The sequence below is a fragment of the Schistocerca nitens genome, chromosome 6, assembly GCF_023898315.1.
Source record: "Schistocerca nitens isolate TAMUIC-IGC-003100 chromosome 6, iqSchNite1.1, whole genome shotgun sequence".
In the NCBI taxonomy this organism is placed as follows: Eukaryota; Metazoa; Arthropoda; class Insecta; order Orthoptera; family Acrididae; genus Schistocerca; species Schistocerca nitens.
The window spans coordinates 297,443,312-297,466,707 of NC_064619.1; the positions used below are offsets into that span (position 1 = coordinate 297,443,312).

The 23,396-nt window shown below is 42.6% G+C and overlaps 1 protein-coding gene across 1 annotated transcript in view; it reads left to right on the plus strand.

The window, feature by feature from the left end:
* Window positions 1-15,167, plus strand: part of LOC126262506 (ejaculatory bulb-specific protein 3-like) — a 98,802-nt gene extending 83,635 nt beyond the window's left edge. The window contains exon 2 of the mRNA XM_049959178.1: window positions 13,673-15,167. Coding sequence (XP_049815135.1) covers window positions 13,673-13,884 — 212 coding nt within the window. The 3' untranslated portion in view covers window positions 13,885-15,167. The remainder of the gene's footprint in view (window positions 1-13,672) is intronic.
* The last annotated feature ends 8,229 nt before the right edge of the window (window positions 15,168-23,396 follow it).

A 23,396-nucleotide genomic window follows, 5' to 3' on the forward strand; every position in this document is an offset into this window, starting at 1 on the left:
TTCCTTTTGGGCCCTTGTTAACAGGCGTTTCAGAGGTCTTAGCAATGTGATGTAACGCCCTGAATTTATTGTAGTTCCACGATCAAGGAAATCAACATGGACAACACCATCTGCGTTCCAGAACACTGTCGCCATGATTTTTCCAGTTGAGTGCTGCGTCTTGAATTTCTTTTTCTGGGGAAAGTCTCTGTGTCGATATTCCATAGACTGACGTTTCGTCTGCGGATCGTAATGGTGTACCCACGTTTCGTCTTTTGTCACAATTGAATGGAGAACGGGGTCACCTTCATTCTCGTAGCGCGAGAGGAGTTCCTGGCAAACGTCAAGTCTTTGCGCCTTCAATTCAGGAGTCAGCATTCGGGGAACACATCGTGCACAGATCTTCCGATAGCCAAGCAACGCATTAATGTGACCCACACGTTCTTGTAAAATGCCGTTTGTGCTTGCAGTTTCTCTCTGAGTGATACGCCGATCGTACTGAATCTATCTGTCAACATTTTGCTTGTGAAACTCGGTGGTTGCTGTCACAGGACGTCCACCTCTTTGTTTGTCACGCTGGTCAGATGTATCCGCCTCAACATTTTTAAACTTACTCCCAACGACGCACAGTACTCACATGAACACCATCACCATAAACTGCTTTCACTCTCTGATGAATCGCCTTTGGGATGACACCTTCTGCTATCAAGAATTCAATGAATGCACGTTGCTTAATTCGCATTGACCGACCGTCTGTGCAGGGTTCCATAATTTGCACTGTAACAACACAATCGTTCAATGCTAAGGCTTCCCACCAACTGAAGCTGTAGAGAAGAGGCTGTGGAACAAGCCAGTACCTGCCGCATACCAATGCTGCCAACTGTTGAAGAGTTACGAGGGCGGAGGCATTACTTTTCAAAAAAATGGTTCAAATGGCTCTGAGCACTATGGGACTCAACTGCTGTGGTCATCAGTCCCCTAGAACTTAGAACTACTTAAACCTAACTAACCTAAGGACAGCAGACAACACCCAGCCATCACGAGGCAGAGAAAATCCCTGACCCCGCCGGGAATCGAACCCGGGAACCCGGGCGTGGAAAGCGAGAACGCTACCGCACGACCACGAGATGCGGGCCATTACTTTTCAGTCAACCCTCGTAGTTTCACACTATTGTCACCCACGAGCTATCTTTTATATAAAATGCTAAATTGCAATCAAGCGTAAAAAGTCATGTGTTACCTACTAGTATTGTGTCGTACCTCCTCTTTCCCCGCGTATTTCAGCAACTCGACTTGGCATGAACTCAACAAGTCGATGGGAGTCACCTGCAGAAATACTGAGTCATACTGCCTCTATAGCCGTCCATAATCGCGAACGTGTCGCCGGTGTAAGATTCTGTGCACGAACTGACCTCTCGATTATGTTCCATAAATATTCCATGGAATTCCCTTCGGGTGGTCTGGGTGGCCAAATTATTCGCTCGAATCGTTAAGAATGTTCTTCAAACCAATCACTAACAATTGTGGCCTGGTGGCAAGGGCATCGTTGTTTGGGAACATTAAAGCCACGAATGACTGCAAATGGTCTCCAGGTACCCGAACATAACCATTTCCAGTCAACGATCGGTTCATCTGGACCAGATGACGCAGTCCATCCCACGTGAATACAGCCCACAACATTATGGAACCACCACCAGTTTACACAGTGCCTGATTGACAACTTGCGTCCATGGCTTCGTGGGGCCTCCGCCACACTCGAACCCTACCGAGATTCATCTAACCAGGCCACGGTTTTCGAGTCGTCTAGGGTTCAACCTATGTGGTCACGAATCGAGGATAGACTCTGTAGGCGATGTCGTGGTGGTAGCTCGCGTCTATTGTCTATTGCCATAGCCCATTAACGCCACATTTCGCCGCATTGTCCTAACGGATACGTTCATCGTACTTCCGACATTGATTTCTGGTTCATTTCACGCATTGTTGCTTGTCTGTTAGTACTGACAATTCTACGCAAATGCCACTGCTCTTGCTCGTGAAGTGAAGGCCGTCTGTCACTGTGTTGTTCATTGTATACGCGATACTACAGCCATCTGCATTTGTGCACCTCGCTATCCTATGAATTTTGTCACTCAGTGATTCTATTTCACTCAAGAAAACAGACCTCTGATATAAAAGAGTGACACGAAAGGTGTTGCTAAAAGTGTGCCCCCAGAGCAACGCTTCCATGGAAATGAAGCGTGGTAGATGGGAAATTTGGAGGAGATTTAAACTCAGGTGGTCAGATAAGGAAGAGCATAGATAGCACCAATACAGGAAGAACTCTATGGGGAACACAAAGCACAAGCGTAGGTGGCGTAGAAGGCACCAGCTATAGCTTCAAGGACTAGTTAACCCAGCATTGAAAGGAGCAGACGTAAGGAGTTATTATTAATTATAGGGGCCAAACAAAGACTATAAAACATAAGAACAAATTATGGAGTGTGCTAGTTGTGGTAGATGTGTAGAGATGAGGAGAATACTACTGTGTAACAAAAATAGAGAACCGTGAGTACATTACTATGAACTTTTTGTAATCGCATATTAGTGACATTTCCTACAGACTTCATCCGTGCCTAAGAAAATGTCGTGCGCAAGAACTGATATGATATGAAGAAATTTGATGTTAGAAATATGTGTGCTTATCAAATACATTATTGGATCAAAAATACTCGAAGACCTGTTGGCGGACATTAATGAGGGGTTCGTCGACCTTCACCCCTATGACGGCTTGGATTCTGCTAGGAATACTGTCAGTGACGTGTCTGAATGTCTGTGGAGGAATACCAGCCCATTCTTCCTCAACAGCCGAAATAAGTGAAGGCAGTGACGATGGACTGCATGGTCTTGAGCAAACTCGAAGTTTCGGTTCATCCAAAACATATTCCATGGGGTTCAGGACGTAGTTCTGGGCAGGCCAATGCATCAGCAATGTTATTGTCTACAAACCATTGCCTCACAGATGCTGCTTTATGACAGGGTGCCGTGTATACTGATGAACCACCGTCTCAGAGCTGTTCCTCTCTGCACTCAGAAGATGCTGCTGTTAAAAGTGTTCATATCTTACCGGCATTGACTTTTTCTTAAGCGGAATGAGGGGACCACACCAGACTAGGGAAAACACCCACATACCGTAACACCGCCTCCTGCGTATTTCACTCTCCAGGCATTCACCAAACACAAACCTTTCCATCGGATTGCCGCAGGGTACAGCGTGATTCATCACTCGTTTCCAGTTATCCATTGTCCTGTGACGTTGCTCTTTATAACACCTCAAGCCCCGCTGAGCATTGACTGCAGTGTGGGGGCTTGGAGTCCATGGACGCCCAGCGGCGAGGTTATCAGCACCCTTACAAATATTAAAAGATAGACTGTACAGAAAAGGGCTAGAACCTACAAAGTGACACTCACTCACAACCACCTCACTCGCTTTGATACAGAGTCACGTCGTAAGGCAACGGATAAAGAGTGAAAGGTACTAAATCTTGGATTAAAAAATAAAGGAAACGATAGAGAAGCCAAAATAATAGCACACGGAAATGTGACTGGCTGGCCACTTACAGAAAACATTTGTCAGCCAATCACCCTGTTAATACATTAAGAACATGTCCCTAAAATTTTAGGGAGCAAAGTGGACGTATCACAACACTTTGAAATACTAACCACTTTTGTTTGAATGTCACAATAACGGGCAGATCTTTCAGAAATCTGTCATTGCCCTCTGGTCTGAAAATAAAATACAGTATAGTATGCTACAAACAGCACACATTGAAGGGACCTCTCGCCGAAACAAGAAGCCATGCTTCATAGCGCGGTGGCCTATGTGAAGACGAGTAAGGAGGACCTCATCCTGCTTGCACGGCTAGAAGGAGGTGCACCACAGCCGCGTTCTGGACTTTACTAATACAGCTTACTGTTTGTCACTTCCACCCACTCTTCTTCCATGCCGCGCGGGGTTAGCCGAGCGGTCTTAGGCGCTGCAGTCATGGACTGTGCGGCTGGTCACACACATTTGAACATTTTGAACAACTTCTTCCATCGGCGCTTGATTTTGTACCCCAACGGCGAGGTGATAGCGTGCACAGGAATGGCACACTGAAGTAACTCAAGGTCATGTCACACCTCCTTGGCTGCTGTATCTACCCTTTCGTTCCCCACAGTACCCATATGCCCTGGTACCCAATAGAAGGATACCTCTTCCCCCAGATTTTGTAAATTGAGAAAGGCGTCCTTGATATCCTGAACTACTTTATGGTCTGGATATATGCATTTTAGAGGCTGAAGGGCACTCAGGGAGATGGAAAAGATGAGCAATTTAGCAACGCATGACACATCTCATCTCCTCCAGCACCCTCAATATCGCAGGTAATTCGGCATCTAAACCAATGAGGTCTCGAGGCTACCGGATCTTGAGAACTCGATCAAGGAAAAACAGCAGAGGAGCCAACGGAATCCCACTGTTTAGACTCATCCGCGAATACTGGTACACGGTTGTGGTGCTGATGTAAAATGTTGGAAAATAGAGCATAGACAGGAGTGCAAACTCTCCTCTACGGCACTAAATTAAAAAACCAATCTGGGACTCTGGATTAAAAAGGCTGGCCGTCAGTTAAATCCACAGATTTGAGCCTTTGCATGGCCACACACCAAGGCATTTCAGAACACACTTCACACGGTTCCCAAAGGGTCTCGTTGCATGTGGACGATTGGTACTGAGGCGTTACTTAGTCGGACGAGCAACGGTATGATACGCTGGGGAAGTGGGAGTAGCGCACCGTGAGAAGTTGCCACCGAATGATAAGTGGCGGTTCATCAGCGTCAGCACACAGACTGGGTCCGTCGAGCGCCTTCCGCCAGCCTCAACCGCTCAAAGAGTATAGCAAAACTGATCTTCAGGTATGGTAGCCTCCGTGTCCCATACACTGTGCACCCACAGTCCAGCCTCGATCACATGAAACCCCTATCAAACTGCAGCCGACGCGTCCTGTCCTCTAAACAGGACCTTTAGCTAAGACACTTCAAGACTTTCTGGCCCTTCAGGTCCTTGAGGTGTGGTGACCACGTCAGTGTTTAGCCAAAAACTGACTATGGAAATGTGTGGCTTATGAGGAGTTCCGTGGCAATTGTACCCTATTCATTTTAACTCCCTACCCACAGTCACTGTGTTATATGGACTGTTGGTAACACTTTGGAACTCTTGAGTGATTCGTTACACTGATCATGTGATCTTTTTACTACCAGCCTCCACAATGCTCAATGGTTCCTGTCTGTCAGTACGTGACGTCTACCAGGTCTCTGTTTTGCTGTGGTTGTTACCTCACGTTTCCGCATGACAATCACATCACCAGCAGTCAACTTTGGCACCATCAGAACGGTTGAAATGCCCTAATAGATTTGTTATTCCCGTAACTAGTTCTCTTCGAAGTCAATGAGCTCTCGTGACCGACCCATTCTGCGGCTATTGCTACTCTGATTACCCAATATTACACGCCTCCTTTTTCGCGTATGCATCTACATATATGCTCCGCATGCCACCGTATGGTGCGAGATGGAGGGTATTCTGTACCATTACTAGCCGTTTCCTTTCCTGCTCCACTCGCAAATAAACCGAGGGAAAAACGAATGCCGTAGGCCTCTGTATGAGTCCTAATTACTCGCATCTTATCTTCGTGGTCTTTACGGGCAACGTATGTTGGCGGCAGTAGAATCGTGTGGCATTCAGCTTCAAATGCCAATTCTCTAAACTTTCTCAATAGTGTATCTCGAGAAGAACGTTGCCTTCCCTCCAGGGATTCCCAGTTGAGTTCCAGAAGCATGTCCGTAACACGCGTTGTTCGAAACTACCGGTAATAAATGTAGCAGCCCGACTCCGAATTGCTTCGATGTCTTCTTTCAGTCCCACCCGGTCGGATCCCAAACACTCGAGCAGTACTCAAAATAGGTCACATCAGCGTTCTATAGGTCGCCTCCGCTGGACGACTGTTTCCTATAACTCCTCCAATAAACCGAAGTCGATCATTCACCTTCCCTACCATAGTTGTCTTTTAAACTGGCGGGTCTGCTCTTCGTGACATCAGCGTTACATAGGGGTGCCGGGTACTTTTGATCAGATAGTCTGTGTTCAGTTTGTGCTAGGAACCGTCAGACTAGAACTCAGTTACGAGTATACACGTCTGCATTCGCTCCTTACTTTGCTCGAAGCATTTTTGTAGTTTTCTGTGGGCTACATTGGAGCTCCGCCAGTTTTGCCTTGCGGTGAATGCAGGAAAACGACTCTAGTAAGCCGTCGATTCACTGCCACCGAGCTGACCCATTATAGCGAAAGTTCTAATCGTTTCTGGACACAGTTCGTGGTCGAGAATCAGTCTAGCTCCAAATAGTTCCCTACTAATTATATCACTCTATTTTGTGCAGTACTGGTCGCGCAGCCAACTAGTTTTAATTTCAAATTTTTATTTAAAAGTGTTTTATGGGCGCACGTCATGCTGTTCATAAATGAGAAGAATGTTGGCTGTATTGTTTTTTTCTTTGCCGATGGATGAGAGGCGAAGTTTAGAAAGGGAAAATAAACCCAGGAGACGAATTGATCGTTCGAACTGTGAATAGTGCTTGCTGTTGGAGGAGCAATTTATGAAAAATCTGAACTTAAATCAATTTCGTTTGCTTAACACTTACTGTGGGTCGTTCTTTGGGTTACATTCTAAGAGCTCTCTCTCTCTCTCTCTCTCTAACCAATAAAGGTTATAGACATGCTACATGTACTGTTTGATTTGATTTAGTCTATACTGTCATCGGGAATAATGACTATTCCTCATGAAAGACGCTGTATACGTTACGATACGAGGGCCCTAACCGGCGCCGACGCCAGCTAGGTGCCTGCGCGCTCGCGATGTGCCAGGTGAGAGCGGTAGCGGCCGGTGCGCTCGAGGTTTGCGAAACTGGCCGGCACTGCTGGCTGCCGGCCGCCGGCTGCATCCGTCATTAAAAGCCAACAGACAGGTCGGTCTTGACCTGGCGCTCGCTCGCATTTCCACTGGCTGCTGCTCCAACCTGTTGGAAACGATTTCCAGTCACGCCGCGCTACGAACGATCAGAGATGGAGAGGTCTTCCCTTTGGCCTTAACAAGCTGATTTGCGCGGATTCCGACGCCGAGGTGAGGAAACACCTGCAAAAACAGCACTTAGATTGCATCTACAGGAGGTTAGGAATTAATATCTGGTTTCCTACAACGTCATCAGAGAGAGAGAGAGAGAGAGAGAGAGAGAGAGAGAGAGAGAGAAAGAGAGAAAGAGAGGGAGGGGGGAGCAGACAATACACTTCTTTCGTAAAGCGTAACAGAATAAACTCATCACAGTGTTACTGAAGATGCCGCACACTTTTGAAGTGATTTAGAAGCCTAGTGAAAATTTCGGTATGGAAAGAAAGTCTCGATTTGAAACTGGACAATCTTGGCGTTTGCCGACAGAGAAAGTAACAGCAAATTAATAGTTTTCAGGTTGTGTTCAACATTCTTTTGAAATTTCCTGAAAAATGACGTTATTTCAGCTAAGAGTGAGTACACTTATCAGCCTAAACATTACGACAGCTGCTCACTGCGACAATGAATGCCTCTTTGTGGTATTGTGCCACATGACGCGTCAGGGAAGATACATAAGCGGAGCAGATATGAATCTGGACTCATTCTGGCAACGACATGGGTCGCAAATGGGGAAATCCATTAACTTAAGGGTCTAACGGTATTCGACAAGGACAGATTTTTATGCCTCAGCGTCTAGGAACGACTATCTCGGAAACAACGAACCTGGTCGACTGCTCACGTGCCGCAGTCGTGAACAGATACGGAAAAGTGATTGAACGACGGTGAAACCGCGACCCATCTCACGACCCATCACAGAACGTGGAGGTCGGAGCCTTACCCTCTATACAGAAGGAAAGAGGGTGATTTTTGTCAGATCTGGCGACAAAGTTCAATGCTTGTGCTGGCACAAGTGTTTCGGAGCACGCTGTCCAGCTAACGTTCTTGAAAATGGAGCTCCGCAGCAAACGACCCTACGTGGTCCTTTAACTATCCGTCAACCATGTCTGCTATGATTACGATGGATGTGGTATCATCGAGTCTGGGTCGTGAATCAATGAAAACGTGTTGTCTCATATCGTCTCACAAAAATATAGGGTCGTTTCCGGATACGCCGTCATCCAAGCGAAAAGCTTCCGGAGGCCGTTGAGGATCGTTTTATGCTATGGAAGACATTCACCTGTGTTTTCATGGCACCTGTGGTAGTAATGAAGGGCACCGTGATAGTTCTGGACTATGTGAATGTGATTGTGGACCACCCTAATCTCTTAATGTTGATGTCTTCCTCTGAGGACGATGGAATCTTCCAGCAGCGTACCTATTTGTACCCTAAGCCCAGAATCGTGCTAAGCGGCTTGAGGAGCATAATACCGAACTCATGTTGACGTCCTGCCCAACAAATTGGCCTGATCTGAATCCCATGAATCACATAAGGGGAAGCCATTCGTTGCCACCTATGTGCTCTCTAACCACTGGTTCGTAATTTACGCTAACTGCGTGATCTGTGCGTATACACCTTCCGTCACATACCACGAGAACCTCCTAAGGACTTGTCGAATCAATGCTCCTATTTACCTCGTTATATTATAAGTAACTGAATATATGTTTACCTCTCCCTTGCTCCTTTCTTTCTGTAATAGTAGCTGTATCCTCATCGCTATGAAGTATTACTTCATTAACTGCAGTTGACAGTGTTGCGCATCAAATATCGATAGTCAGACACAAAGAAGAATTATACCCTCATTATCTCTCTCCTCTTGCTCAGAAGGCACGAAAAGTAATTAAGAGTGAGCAAATTAGGAAATAGTGTGAGAAGACATATTACAACAGCAATAAAACAAGCCGTTATGTGATATTCAGTTTAGAAAGTTATTCTTGCGCTTGTCACCTACGCACCCTCTTATCAAACTGAAATAGTAAGTAAACATGCGTATAGATGATAATGACAATGATAGGTTAAAGAGTACGTACGACAGCAGCGCACCAGAGCAGTCTCTACTGTCATGCATAGGCAGAAGCATAGCGCCTGCTGGTCAGGCAACCCAGCGAACAGCTACACTGTGCTTGTTCTCTACAAGCAGGCGATTGCTATGTCGCGCTTTGTAAATCCAGACAGTTACAGATGTCTACAGGCACCGACATCTATCTATATTTATACCCCTGAAGCCACCTTACGGCGTGTGGCAGTGCTTTCTTCACGTCGCACAATCATTGCGATCTCTTCTGTTTGTGACAAATGTAATGTGTAATGTGTAATCAAACACAAAGCTGAATGTTCCCTGGAACATTCAGCTTTGTGTTTCATTACGTCTTGTCTGCATATTTTTAATTAAAAACAGAAATTCGTGCCCTAAGATTAGTTGAACCATGCAGTAGAAATAATACATGTATGTCCACATCAGCTTCTGCATAAATCCTCAGCAAACCAGTGTACAGAGCATAGCGGTAGGTACATCCTAGCAATACATCATTCTTCTGTCCTATTCCATTCAGGTATCGAGCGAACAAAAAATTACTGTATTTGTGCCTCTGTATGTGCTCTAATCTGTGTTTTACTATTCCCACAGTCTCAACGGGAGACATGCAATGTTGACGGTTTAATGATCGTACGGTCTCCTTCGAATCCAGGTTGTCGAAATTTACCCGTAGATTGTCTCGAGAACTACGTCATCTTTATTTCGGAGAATCACATTTAGGTTCCATGAAAATTAATGTCACCCTTCCGTATGGACCATAGCGACCTGTTACAATTCTACCAACGTGTCTCCGAATTCGTCTGATGTGTATCGTCACGTATACTTGTTAATGACTCCAACCACTGGATCAATACTCCAAAACTGGTCTCACAGGCGTCTTGTATGCGATTTCCTTTACTGATGCACTGCACACTCCGAGAACACTTTCAACAAATCTGTACCTTCCATTCGCCTTCCCTTACCACCCAATTTTATGGCTTCTAAGTACAACCCATAAATAATCATATCCATGGCGATCAAGGTGTTCACTACTAATCCTGTAATCTGAATCTATAGCGTTCTTTCTTTTCCTTATAGTCAATATTACTCATTTATCCACACCTGAGGAGAGCTATCATTTATTATACCAACAGGAATGTTTAGTCGGGACTTTTTGCAAATTTCATTCGATCATTCAGTGGTAATACCCTCCTATACGCAACAGCATCATCCATTAACAGCCTTGAAGTGCCGCTGACTCTGTCTGAGAAATCGCTTATGTATACTGAGAATGTCAGAGACGACGTATTAAATCGGGTTGTGCTGAGGAAATTATATTACGAACTGAGAAGCTAAAATTACCAGAGGGATTTTGGTACTTTGGCAGTCAAATCAACGATTGCCGGAGTAGATAGGACATAAACAGCAAACTGACTAAAGCAATAAAAAAACTTCTGAAAGAGACAGATTTCTTAACATTTAGTATAAATTTAAGCGCTTGGAAGTCTTTCGTGGCGTAGTTTGTCTGGAGTGAAGCCGTGTACGGAAGCGAAACGTGGAAGGTAAATAATATAGACAAGAAGAGAATAGCTGCTTTCGAAATGTGCCGCTACAGGAGATTGTTGAAGATTAGGCTGGTATACCGGGTAATTAACGAAGAGGTACTGAACAGAATTGGGGAGAAATGAAATTCATGGCACAACGTGTCTAACAGAAGGACACATTCTGAAGCATGAAGGAATAGACAGTATTGCTATGGAGGGTTTGTAACCCAATCAAAATCTTCCCTTATATTAATGACACGTATGACCTAGTTTTCTGTAACTTCCAGAAGAGGCATCTATTTCGAGGAATGGTTGAGCGAAAGGAAGCCGACGAGTGTACTACTAATCGTTAAAGCACAGACAACAATCGAACACAAACTTTCTAATGAAGTTAATTAATTATGTGTAGTTAGTGAAGCTTGTAATCAATTACATAACTCAAACTGACTGAAATATTAATTATTGAATGGGAATATTCTGTCGCCAGCTTATGTTTGAGCAAAAGTTATTAATTTTTGTACGTTTGTTTGAAACTGTTGTTACGTAACAATTACTGACATGTGTTTAGACGGCAACGATAAATGCATACGTGGACGTTCTAATGAAAATGCCATGATAATGACTTGAATGAAATTAAACTATCACTGTACGAAACAATTTAGAACCAGTGAAAATCTAATCACTTTAGCTAGTAACAGTAGGTAATACGGTATAGACTGAGCAACGTTACTCATCACAAAGTTTGTCGTCGACAGGGTTTGTGAAGTAACATCTACGACTTATCAAAATGCCGTAACGCCTTCTATAACACTGAATCTCAACATGATTTCATAAAATAGCAGCAATGTGTTAAGGAACGCCGAAATTACGAACACATTTAAAGAACACATAACTTATAACTAGTTTTCTTGATCATAATATAGCACTTGAGTTAGCCAAAATTTTGTAGTTAGTTTTAAATGCACTAACTACCATCATTTGGGTTTGCAGCTCCTTGTGTTTCCCGTGTTTTCAGTTAAAATTGTAGGATGTAATGAATAACACACAAGTGGTCCTGAAAAATCATACACACCAAGTGTAAAGGTATTAACAAAACGAAAGGAAGTATTGTTTGAACTAAATATCCACATAATTTTGTAATCATTTAGTAAAAATGTACACATTACAGATTAAATAAAACGGAAACCCACTGATGATGGCCCAGTACTGCTGAAACATGTTTGGGTACTTGACAAAACGTTGTTTTGCATAACTGGCGGACCTCACATCCTACAATTTTGCACAAACGTCTTTCTCAAATAATTACAGAAGAGAGTAAACGTATTACAATGAGTTAATGGCTTTCGTTACTTATTGCTTTCTCCTTTCATGAAGTATCAAAAACTAAATTTTACGGGCTAGTGCTTTCAAGTTCTTTTAGATAAATAATCTGTTACTACTAAAGAGGCACTAGGTAATAATAATGATAGAAAAATGATGCTACTGCTGGTTGATGACTTGGGGAAATTATTAGCACTCAGTGCTAGTTATACTTCATCAGAAAGCACTACAGTGTTCTCAGATATTGAGTCCATGACATTTGCAATTCTTTTACAACACTAAACTGCCAAATGGCACACTCTTACTTTCTGGTGAACCCGTAGTTGGCACGACATAATGATTTTGTGAAACAGTAAACAGAAACAGACTCTTCTCCCGTAACGAGCAATCAGTATTAATATTAGGCCTACATGAAGTGAATTCGCAATTGTGAATGAAGACAACCATCAACTGTAGAATGGAATGACGACAGTGAAAATTTGAGATGGACCATGAATAGAACCCGGATTTGCCGCGTAGCGCGAGCGGCGCCCTACAATTTGGCTATCCATGCACTACCCACGGCCAGACCCAAACTTCCATATTTCGTCAACCATGCGTCTGCGGTTCGAATCCTGGTCCGGCACAAATTTTCATTGTCGTCATTCCATTCTACAGCCGATAGTTGTCTTCATTCGCAATTGCGAATTAACTTAATGTATTTCATGATGGATGTAGTCGCCGTAGTACCTGTTTCTTTGGACATGCATCACTGCAATATCGTAGTATTAGTATTTTCCACACAGTGTTCTTCAAATAATTTATTTTGTCAATCATTCTTGATTAAACGTTGTACTGTGGCCTGTGTAAATTCCAACTCCTAAATTCACCATGTCTCGTCGCACTTTGGATACCACGTCGACAATACACTTAATTGTGCACGCTAGCATAGCAACTTTATGTCCGCCCTCAACCACTGTTGGCTTGCAACTCTTTCTCTGTGTCTGCACCCGATCTTGTGTCTACGATTTCATTCTCATGCTCTTAACATTATCTTTGAATTCTACATAATCCAAGCTCCCTGACATTACCGGAGCAGCTTCTATATTGTTTATAATCTTGATTTCAAATGGTCTGTCATAAATGCACATTACGTTCCTTCAATTAGTTATCATTGACGATAAAATAATAAAATATACACATTTATACTGAGAAAAAAACCTAGATTGAAAAAATAAATAGTATAAGAATTATGTGTTGCAGTGTTATATTGTGTGTGTGTGTGTGTGTGTGTGTGTGTGTGTGTGTGTGTGTGTGTGTGTGTTTGTGTGTGTGTGTGCATTTGTGTGTTTTGGTTGGGGGAGGGTGTAATAGAGAGAGAGAGACCAAAGCTTTATACATTAAACTGGTTCACATGGGTGTTGGCTGCAGTAGTTATGCTGGGATGAAGAGGCTTGCATAGGATAAAGCAGCATGGAGGGCTGCATCAAACCAGTTTTCGGACTGCTGAAGACCACGACAACAAATTTCCCAACAATAAGATGTCTTTAGCCAGATTCTATTAACCACCGTTTATATCTTTTTAACGGATGTAACTTTTTCGTCGAGACATTTGAAGTAGCAGTGAGCGTCCCCATTTCATGCTTTCTTTTCTGTTCTTTGGTAACGTCTTCAGTTGCAGTATGAGGATTATGGTTGACATATAATCGTTTATGATCCCATAAACTTCTGTGGATCCTACATTGTGCCTAATTAGTCTCTTGCTTTTTCATGTATTGTGCAGGAATACTGCCGGAGGCCATCGCTACGCGCTGTGCAAGGTGCACGACGGTGCAGAAGGCTGCTGCCATTCGCGTGATTCGACGCCTGCGTGCAGACTACCCCGCCGAATGGGCAGAGCTGCAGGCGCACTGGGACCCCACCGGCGTACACCTGAAGAGCTTCGAACGCGCCTTGCTCAGGCGGCGCCCCGATCGCCGCCTTCTGCACGCGTAGGCGCAGCCACCTTTACCACAAGTAGTCTACAGCACAACTCTTTTCGAATGGTGGAGGAGGAAAGAGACTGATAAACATTCTATACCTTCCTAAATTGTGTAGGAAGATTAGATCATATTGTTTGTTCGTCATCGTGCCGTAATAATGAGTGTACGATAGCGAATCATTTGCGAGACGCAGAAAGCTGATTGCTGTCTGTGAGGTTACGCCTGCTGCTTATGCAAACCAGCAGACGCTCCTGCGCACGGCCTGCATTCAGGCGCTGTGTGATCGACGGACTACTACTTTTGAATGCACTGCCTCTCGTCACGACTTCCCTACTTCGAAGTGCAAATTCCACTATCTCTCCCTAACTATTTCTATTTCAGGTACATGTTTTATTACTACTGTACCTTTACTGAAAGAGGTTAATGATCACCAAATTACAGTAAGCAAATATATTAAGAATTTTATGGGCATTGATATTGCAGGGCATCATGTCAGGTGATAACACCGTCCTTCATGTTTAATCTGGTTTTTCATTATCATTGAGGTAATTTGCTAGCAGTGGATTCTTTTTTCCTCATTTTCATTTTCTCACTTTTCTATCGGCATATTTCTTTCATACAGAACGATCATTACACTACTGAAGTTTTTGGAGGCTTATATACTTTATGTTACAGAATGTGCTCGTTTGGGAACAGTGTAAGAACATTACCAAACAACTATTTTCTTTTTTTCGAGTGGATGTGTAAATCGTAAGTTAGACTGCATCTTTCTAAGTCAACACTCAGGCAATGAAACAGTCTGATAGAGACAGACGCTTTGGTACAGAGCTCAAAAATAATCATTGGCCTAACAGAGGCTCTCATACTTACATTTCATGAGAATATTACATTAGTTTAAGTACTGAATATATTATATGTAACACATAAGTCTGCTGAGAGGCAGCAGATAGACAATCCACAGCAGCGTTTACAATTCAGATGAACACCAGACATTTGTTTCTATTGGTTAAATACTTACGACAATATGTGTAAATAAGCGAAAATACTTTAGCGTAACTCAGAAGCCTCAAAAACCTCTTAGATGACCAAAGAAACAATGTCTTACATAAACGCTTTTGCTCTATACCTTTTTTCACACAAGGCATACGGCCGATTTAAAATAACTAACCATATATGATTAAGAACATGATATTTATTATGTGTCTTTGTATTCGATCAGCCTTCTGGATGTAATAATAAAATGTAAATAAAGGCTTTTATACCATAAAGTATGAAACAAAGAAGACGTACAGATAAGTCACTTGTTTTTGTGAAACAGTTCATCTGCATTTCATGTATAGAAGTACATATCTTCATGTTCGCTATTACACTACAATTCATAAACTACTTATTTACATTTCACTTCTGTGACATAAACTTTACTATATTTTTACGTCTTTGCAACTGGAAATATTAATATTTTTGACAAGCGTTTGTTAAAGTTAAATATCTTTCTAGTGGACCAGAAACTGATATTTCATTTTTTTATGTATCGGAAAACGGAATCGAAAGGATTGTAAAGATAATAATTTATGCAAAGAATATTTTGCACACAATTCAAGAAGAAAATGTGAATGTACCACATGAAAAGAAAAGTATCTGACCTTCTTACATCATAAGAAGAGAATACAAAACGCACATGCAAGCTACGAACACGAACATTTTATGACTGTAATGACAAACTGCTGAATGGAATCTATTTCTTTCTCTGCCGTATGACTTGTTGCAAAACGCTTTGAAGCAGAGATAGTTGCAGCTGAGAGCCAACCTGGGCCAGAGAGGGTCACTAATTGATGATCAAGTGATTATACATTGTGTCAGTGGGCAAAACCCCAGAGAAATGCAAGTTGTTATGCAATATGTCATTTCAGGCAAGTACCTAGTTTCGAAATAAATGTAATCGCAGTAGCAAATGGAAATGAGCTGTTACAGCAACTCCTAAAAATGTACGTGATTTCAAGGCGTCATTCAAAACAAACTGATATATTTATACAATATAAAGTCGGGTAAACAATGGAACATTTGATACCTACGAAATAAAAAAAGTCGGTTAGTACAAATATAGTGTAAGCAGTACTATCGGAAAAGAGAAGAAGCATAAATCAAAGTTCCCAAAAAGACTTATTCAATTTTAAGGTAATGCTTTGCGTTGCAAAGTCTAATTTCTACTTTAGCCTATAAAGAAAATGTGTGCTGGGGGAATTTCTTCGTTCCATATAAGACAAACACGTAACCCAGATGAAGGATACATTTACCGGTGTTACGAGTTGGCGAATACAAGTGAACAGAGAAACGAGAGAACCAACTGAGACACAGTGCAGGAGAAACGAGATTGTGTCTGAGAGGAAGATAGCATCACAGGAATGTTTGAAATACAGAAAAGAGAGAGGGGAGAGGGTGGCGGAAAATGAAAGCAGATAGACACTTCCAAACTTTGCATATGGAGACACTGTAACGATTTGTAGAGTTTTTCCTAACGATGCACTACTAGATTTCAGAACAATTACTAGATTAAGCCAGTAAAGTCATATGGGCTTATTTTGACAAGTAGGAACAGTGAAAAATGGAATATCATTAACAAAATCACTCTTGTGTCCGAAAACTTGGATATCTGTTATGAACATAGTGAGCATTTCAAGAGTTGTTATAAATACTAATGTAAATGTTACTTGTAGTGGAAGTGACATCTACAAAAGATTACTGCAGATTTGAATGCATTAAAAGAATGCGAGGAAAGCGGTATTTTTCTTGCTCCTGTTCACGTGTTACTGTATACCCAGTGCCATAAGTAATCAGCTTTTAGCCGGCCGCGGTAGTCTAGCGCTTCTAGGCGCTCAGTCCGGAACCGCGAGACTGCTACGGTCGCAGGTTCGAATCCTGCCTCGGGCATGGATGTGTGTGATGTCCTTAGGTTAGTTAGGTTTAAGTAGTTCTAAGTTCTAGGGGACTGATGACCACAGATGTTAAGTCCCATAGTGCTCAGAGCCACTCTAATCAGCTTTTAGAAAAGAAGATGTAAGTAAATACAGCCTAAGTGAAAAAATATCACTTTCATTTATTACATAAGTGACTGCGGCGCTCATTATGGTACAAATTACGTTTCCAAAAGTTATTCTGTTACGCGGCTTTTAAACTCTTATTTGACTGCAGGAAGTATTGGATGGGAAACGGCTGTCCTGGTTGTTGTACCCAGTGACTCTTTTAGATAAGTGGGTTCTTTGATATTTAGAAGCCAGGTTTCTCGCTTCCTAACATATTTTTCATTTTATGTTTCACCTGTATTGGGACGGAATGACGCTCTCGGTCACTCAGAACTGACAATAGCACGGCTCTTCTTTAAACCTCATCCCCCGCCTCGTAAAACCAACACTGCGTCCCCTTACTAAGGAATCCAGATTGGATTTTACCTTTCAGGAAGTTCTCAGATCAGTCGTATCTCTGTTCTTTTGTGTACTAATCCTTGTATGCGCGGACAGCCAAAAATTCCACGATAAACCTGATTGTCAGCACCTAAGATATGTTTAAAAATAAAAATAATGAGATGTGGAGCAAACCAAAGCAAAGCACGTAGCATGAGATGCGTCCTGCTACAGACATATATTGATGACGAATACTGTCATATCTATGGAACCGTATTGTGCTCAAGCACGAAGACTTTTTAGAACCGTCTCTATTGGCCACGATACCGACGAGACATTAAACCGTAATCTTCCTTTTTAATTTTTAGAAGACAGAGCATGTTGTCTTTAGAAAACTGCGGCCGTTCACATATCAGTTCTATCTATGTTCTACCTATACACCAATACATTGCAAAATCTGTATGTACCGGCGATCAGGTTAACGAGGGGCTTACTCACAGTCCACGTGTATACGTATTATTATACAAAAGACTAGAGAAAATCATGATAAAATGTTACCACCTTCTACTCTTGAAACGTAGCTCATCGACAACTATAATTCAGCAGAAGAAAATTAGCACACGCTAACCGTCAATGTTATTAGCGTTAGGCAATATTTCATGTTTTTGTATTTGGTCTTCAACGTTAGTACATTATTTGTTCACCAATACTTACACTATACTTTAAAATAACTAAACAATGTTTCTTCACTATTAGCAGACCGTGAAAAACTTAATTTCTAAACACAGAGGTAATACTCGTAATTAAATTTTTCTTTACAAAAAATTTTTATTATCAGGTTTGTACAGTCAAGCCGGCCGGGGTGGCCGAGCGGGTCTAGGCGCTTCAGTCTGGAACCGCGCAACCGCTACGGTCGCAGGTTCGAATCCTTCCTCAGGCATGGATGTGTGTGATGTCCTTAGGTTAGTTAGGTTTAATTAGTTGTAAGTTCTAGGCGACTGATGACCTCAGAAGTTAAGTCGCATAGTGCTCAGAGCCATTTGAACCATTTGAACAGTCAATATTGTTTGAGATAAGAACTTTTTCTGATTGACCACAAAAACAGTGACTACACATTTTATATACGTCTGTGATCAGATTTTAAAACTGCTACCTAAAATAAATCTTATCAGAAATCAACTGCCTCATCATTATACCTCAATTCTGCGAGGAATTGTTCTCTATGCTGCTGGTACAAGAAACAAGTGAAGATTAAATGATTAATACGTCCAACGTCGGATTCACTGCGATAACAAGTGTCTGAATTTCTTGGTTGTAGGCAATACAAATGAGGGGGAAGCTGTAATGATTGAATCTGATCGGAGTGATTGTAGAGATAGCTCTGCGATTGACTGCAATGTTATGAAACCAATGTAAGCAAGGTAAGTGGGGTAGCACCCAACCGTAACATTTTCCTTTATTTTCCCGTATGTCCGATGCTTCCCACACCTCAGCAATTCGTATGTGCCGCCTCTCCTCACTCACGAAAAACACGATTGAACGTTAACACATACCCATCACGGCTCTTAGCACTTTTTCATTCTGAGCTGTTGCGCTTTCACTTTACATTTCAGAATCTGTTTTACACATTCTAGTGCTTCTGTTTCCTTACAAAATTCTCCTTACTGCTCCTTCCCAAGCTAAGATAACCGTACAGGATTTCTAAGTCGAGTCCCATCAATCCGGTTCAAATGGTTCAAATGGCTCTGAGCACTATGGGACTTAACATCGGTGGTCATCAGTCCCCTAGGACTTAGAACTAAAACCTAACTAACCTAAGGACATCACACACATCCATGCCCGAGGCAGGATTCGAACCTGCGACCGTAGCGGTCACGCGGTTCCAGACTGAAGCGCCTAGAACCGCACGGCCACACCGGCCGGCCCCATCAATCCGCCGCCCTGTCTTTTGGTAAGAGTTTATGAACATGCACCTCTTCCTTCTACTATTCTTTCCTTATTTATTGATTTCGTACTTCAGCTATCCGCTTAGTTTTAACATCCTTCAGAGCCGTAAATAAAGAAACATATACGGCTCAGTAACACATGACCTGTGCTTCAAAAAATACGAGGTATAAGTGAAAAATTGATTATATTTAAACGTTATTAGATCAGAATAAAATCGCACTAATCCAGAGTCATCTCTTGATTATTTACGAAGACACAGAAGTTCCTGATTTGATACAGTAGGCGTTTGACTGTAGCAGGAAGCAAACAACAATGGCTTCGAAAATCGTTGATCCCGCCAGAAGCGAAGTACGTGCCGTAATTCAACGTTTTGTGTAAAGGATTAGTGCTGCTCGGATTTATTAACAGTGGTATCTATATGAGGCACCTCTGTAGTTGAGGTTGCTAACACATACCTGAGCGGTGGCGCTCGACTCATCGGTAAACCGGTTGGAATTCTGATGCTGGAAAATTTTCGCTGCCAGTATTTGGGCGGTAAGGGTTGAAGAAATGGTGGCTTAAGTCTCTGATCATCAGTCTTTGTGCCAACGTCCTGGATTAAATTCCAAGCCTCTCCGAGATGTCTCTTTAAGTGAGGACACGCGACACAGTTGATGGTAACCAGTCCGTCGGATGCGGACGTTAACCTTGGCGGCCCCCTTCGTAATATTCGGCAGGAGCGGGCTATGTGCGGGTAACGTATTTCACTCTTTCCCTTCCCTTCATCCCTAACAAAACAAAACCCGACACTAAACCGCACAAGCTCTCGTCACAGTCATCCACTCGCAAAAACACAAACTTAACATTTCATAACGGGCAGGAAGAAAAGAGCGGCAGACCACCTCCACTAGAGCTTTGCCTACAACTGCGAAACAGGGGACTTTCATTTACTCCTCTACGCTCATTCCCTGAGTATGGGATGCTTCTGCTTTCCGGACGGGAAGGCGTGCCGGTCCCCGGCACGAATCCGCCCGGCGGATTAGTGTCGAAGTCCGCTGTGCTGGCCAGTCTGTGTATGGTTTTTAAGGCGGTTTTCCATCTGCCTCGGCGAATGCGGGATGGATCCCCTTATTCCGCCTCAGTTACACTATTGCTGCGCAAACACTTTCTCCACGTACGCGTACACCATAATTACTCTACCACGTAAACATTGGGATTACACTCGTCTGGTGAGAGACGTTCCCCGCCGTGGCGGTGGGGGAGGGGGGGGGGTCTACTGGGGGCCGAACCGCACAATAAACAATAAACCTGGGTTCGATGTGGGGCGGCGGTGTGGTGAGTGGACTGCTGTAGCCTGTTGTGGGGTTGTGAGCCACTGAGGGCTATGGCGGTGACGAAGCCTCTCCGTCGTTTCTAGGTCCCCAATTCCCTATAATTCAATACAATACAAGGGGATGCTTTCACTTTGATCCCTACTTTATGGGTATCCAATAAAGGAAAAATTAGATAACGTTGTCGAGAGAGAAAAATTGCCTTACAAACGTTCATGATGAATAGCAGAGTGGAAGGCACAGTATCCAAACAGATGAAATCGTACTACAAGTGGACCAAGAACTGCTATCAGATCAGTAATTGGCTACTGGTGCTCTGACTGGCGAATTTTCTAGTCTTGATCTCATCACTGCTTACATTATTTACACGTAAACGTTCTTATACAGCAATTGTGCGCAAGATGGGTAGCAAAATTGTTTACCGACGAACATAAACAGCAAAGACTCTCAATCATATTAGCGATTTTGGATCACTTTAGACAGTTATAGACCACCCACCGTTCAATACCTACCTGTTTAGCACTTTTGACAATTGCTTGCCGGATAGCACTTTCATCATGCCAAGAAACTCAAGGCCGTTCAGTTCCCAGGAGGAAAAACTGTGTGTAGAAAGGTTGAAGAAGCTGGTGCCACAAGCTTCGAAGTAGACACTGAGACTGTAGTAAAAAGTGAGGTAGGTTTTTAAGAAACAAAAACTGCCAATCTTTTCCTATAAAAAATGTTCTATGGCCACATGGCCTTAGTTTCCGAAATCACGCTCTGCATTACAACCAAGAAGCGACCGTTCACATACTGTCTGCCATGCACCTCTCCTTTTCTCGTCACCAATGAATTACAACAATTTCCTTATAAAAACATATTATGTCCTAACGAGCAAAATAGTTAGCCGTCCGTTGTGACCGATCGGTTCTAGGTGCTTAAGTCCGGAACCGCGCTGCTGCTACGGTGGCAGGTTCGAATCCTGCCTCAGGCATGGATGTATGTGCTGTCCTTAGGTTAGTTAGGTTTAAGTATTTCTAAGTCTAGGGGACTGATGACCTCAGATGTTAAGTACACTAGTGCTTAGAGGCATTTGAACCATTTCAACAAAATAATTAACCAACATCTGGATCCTTATGTGAAGGAACTGCTGGTAGGAAACATCAGATTCTAATCTTTATTATCGGAGTGTCGTTGTACCCTCCCGTCGGTCTACACCTGAAACTAATTAACTGCCTCTGTCTCATTTAATACTCTTGTCAGACTGTGCCCGTGGGGCTCACTGAACTAAATGAATAAAGGACAGTCACCACATTAATGTTAATCGACTGCTCCCAGACAATAGCTGCTCACATTAATCAAAATACTAATTAGAGACATGCTCTAGATCAAAGATCTCGGTTAGATCACACTTGCAGCACTGAACACCAATATTGTGACCATGGATTCTGTCCAGACTGCAAGATGTGTGAGGGTAGCAACATAGTAGCTACTGCTGGACTGATAATGGATAAGAACTTGTGAACTGTGAAAGTCCGTAAAATAATTTCTGTCTTCTTAATTAATTTCACCTGCTAACAAGATGTCTCAAATATACCAACAGAATGAAAAAATTATATGTTTTTTAACGTTGTCCGTTCTATCCGAGGGCAGGTTGTGGTTTTTATTTGTTACACCTAATTATTAATATTGGGATCAAACCACACATTCATAAATGCTCTCCAGATAGCTATACGTTTTGAGAGAACATACTCTGACTTAAATACGAAGGCTGGAACTTTAATAGTGGCAACTATTTATTTACAGCTCGTACAAAATAGATACGTGTTTCAAAGTTTTACTGACCTTCAAAGTAGTCACCAGCATTGTGTATAAACCGTTGCTAGCGATGTGGAAGTCCTAGGATACTCTTAGCAGTGCCAGTTGTGTTACAGTTCGAGGGGCGCAGTCTATTGACCGGCGAATCTGTAGCAGTCTGAAGCTAATGCAAAGAAGTGTTTCCTTAAGTTTAGAAATCGAGCTGAACTCACATGGGCTTAAGTCATGGGAGTAAGTAGGTGGTATGGCACTTAGCAGCCCCGTCAAACAAATCAGTAACAGTTGCACTGTACGTGCTTGAGCATTGTCCTGCAAAATGATGGTTAGGTCCTGCAGAAAGTGTCATCACTTCTGTCTCTAAGCTGGTCGTAGGTTGTGCTCCAAAAATGAACAGCATGGAGACAGAAGTGATGACTCTTTCTGGAGGACTTAACTCTTTTAAATTAAACAAAATTCGGATATCAACAATGGAACGTAAGAACGACGATCGATTACTTCCAATCGAGAACGTTGGCAATACCGACGATAATCTCGTAGCCGATGTCACGTGACAGACTATGGTACCCCCTATACAGCTCCGTCGAGATCTTATTGCAGTTCTCCATTTTACCTCTGAAGATGTTTCCCTCAGTCTAAGAGGAAACGTTAGGAGAAAGTTTTATACATCGACCACGGTCTAGTAGCCCGGAAATTTTGAGTGATGTCAGTACCAGCCGAGAAAGCTTACATTGTATGATATTTTTTCGCCTGTTTTTCTATGAAGCGTCATTCTTTCGAAGGTAACGTATCGAGACAATTTCATTACAGCTACACAAAAGACTCCATTATCATTTAAAATATTGTTCGCCTATTTGAATAAGATGTGAAATCTCTCTCCCAAAGTTAATGTTACGATTACGGGAAAATCTTACAATGGTGCTCGTAAAAATGTGCAGTATCGCTAGACGAAACTGCTCTTTGAATCACGTTAAAAGCAAAGGAAGAAGATGTGATTGCTCTCAATTTTTGCGTTTCCGTCTGCATAGATATGATTTAGATTAAATAACTGGAAGAAATGAAAATGAATTCACAGG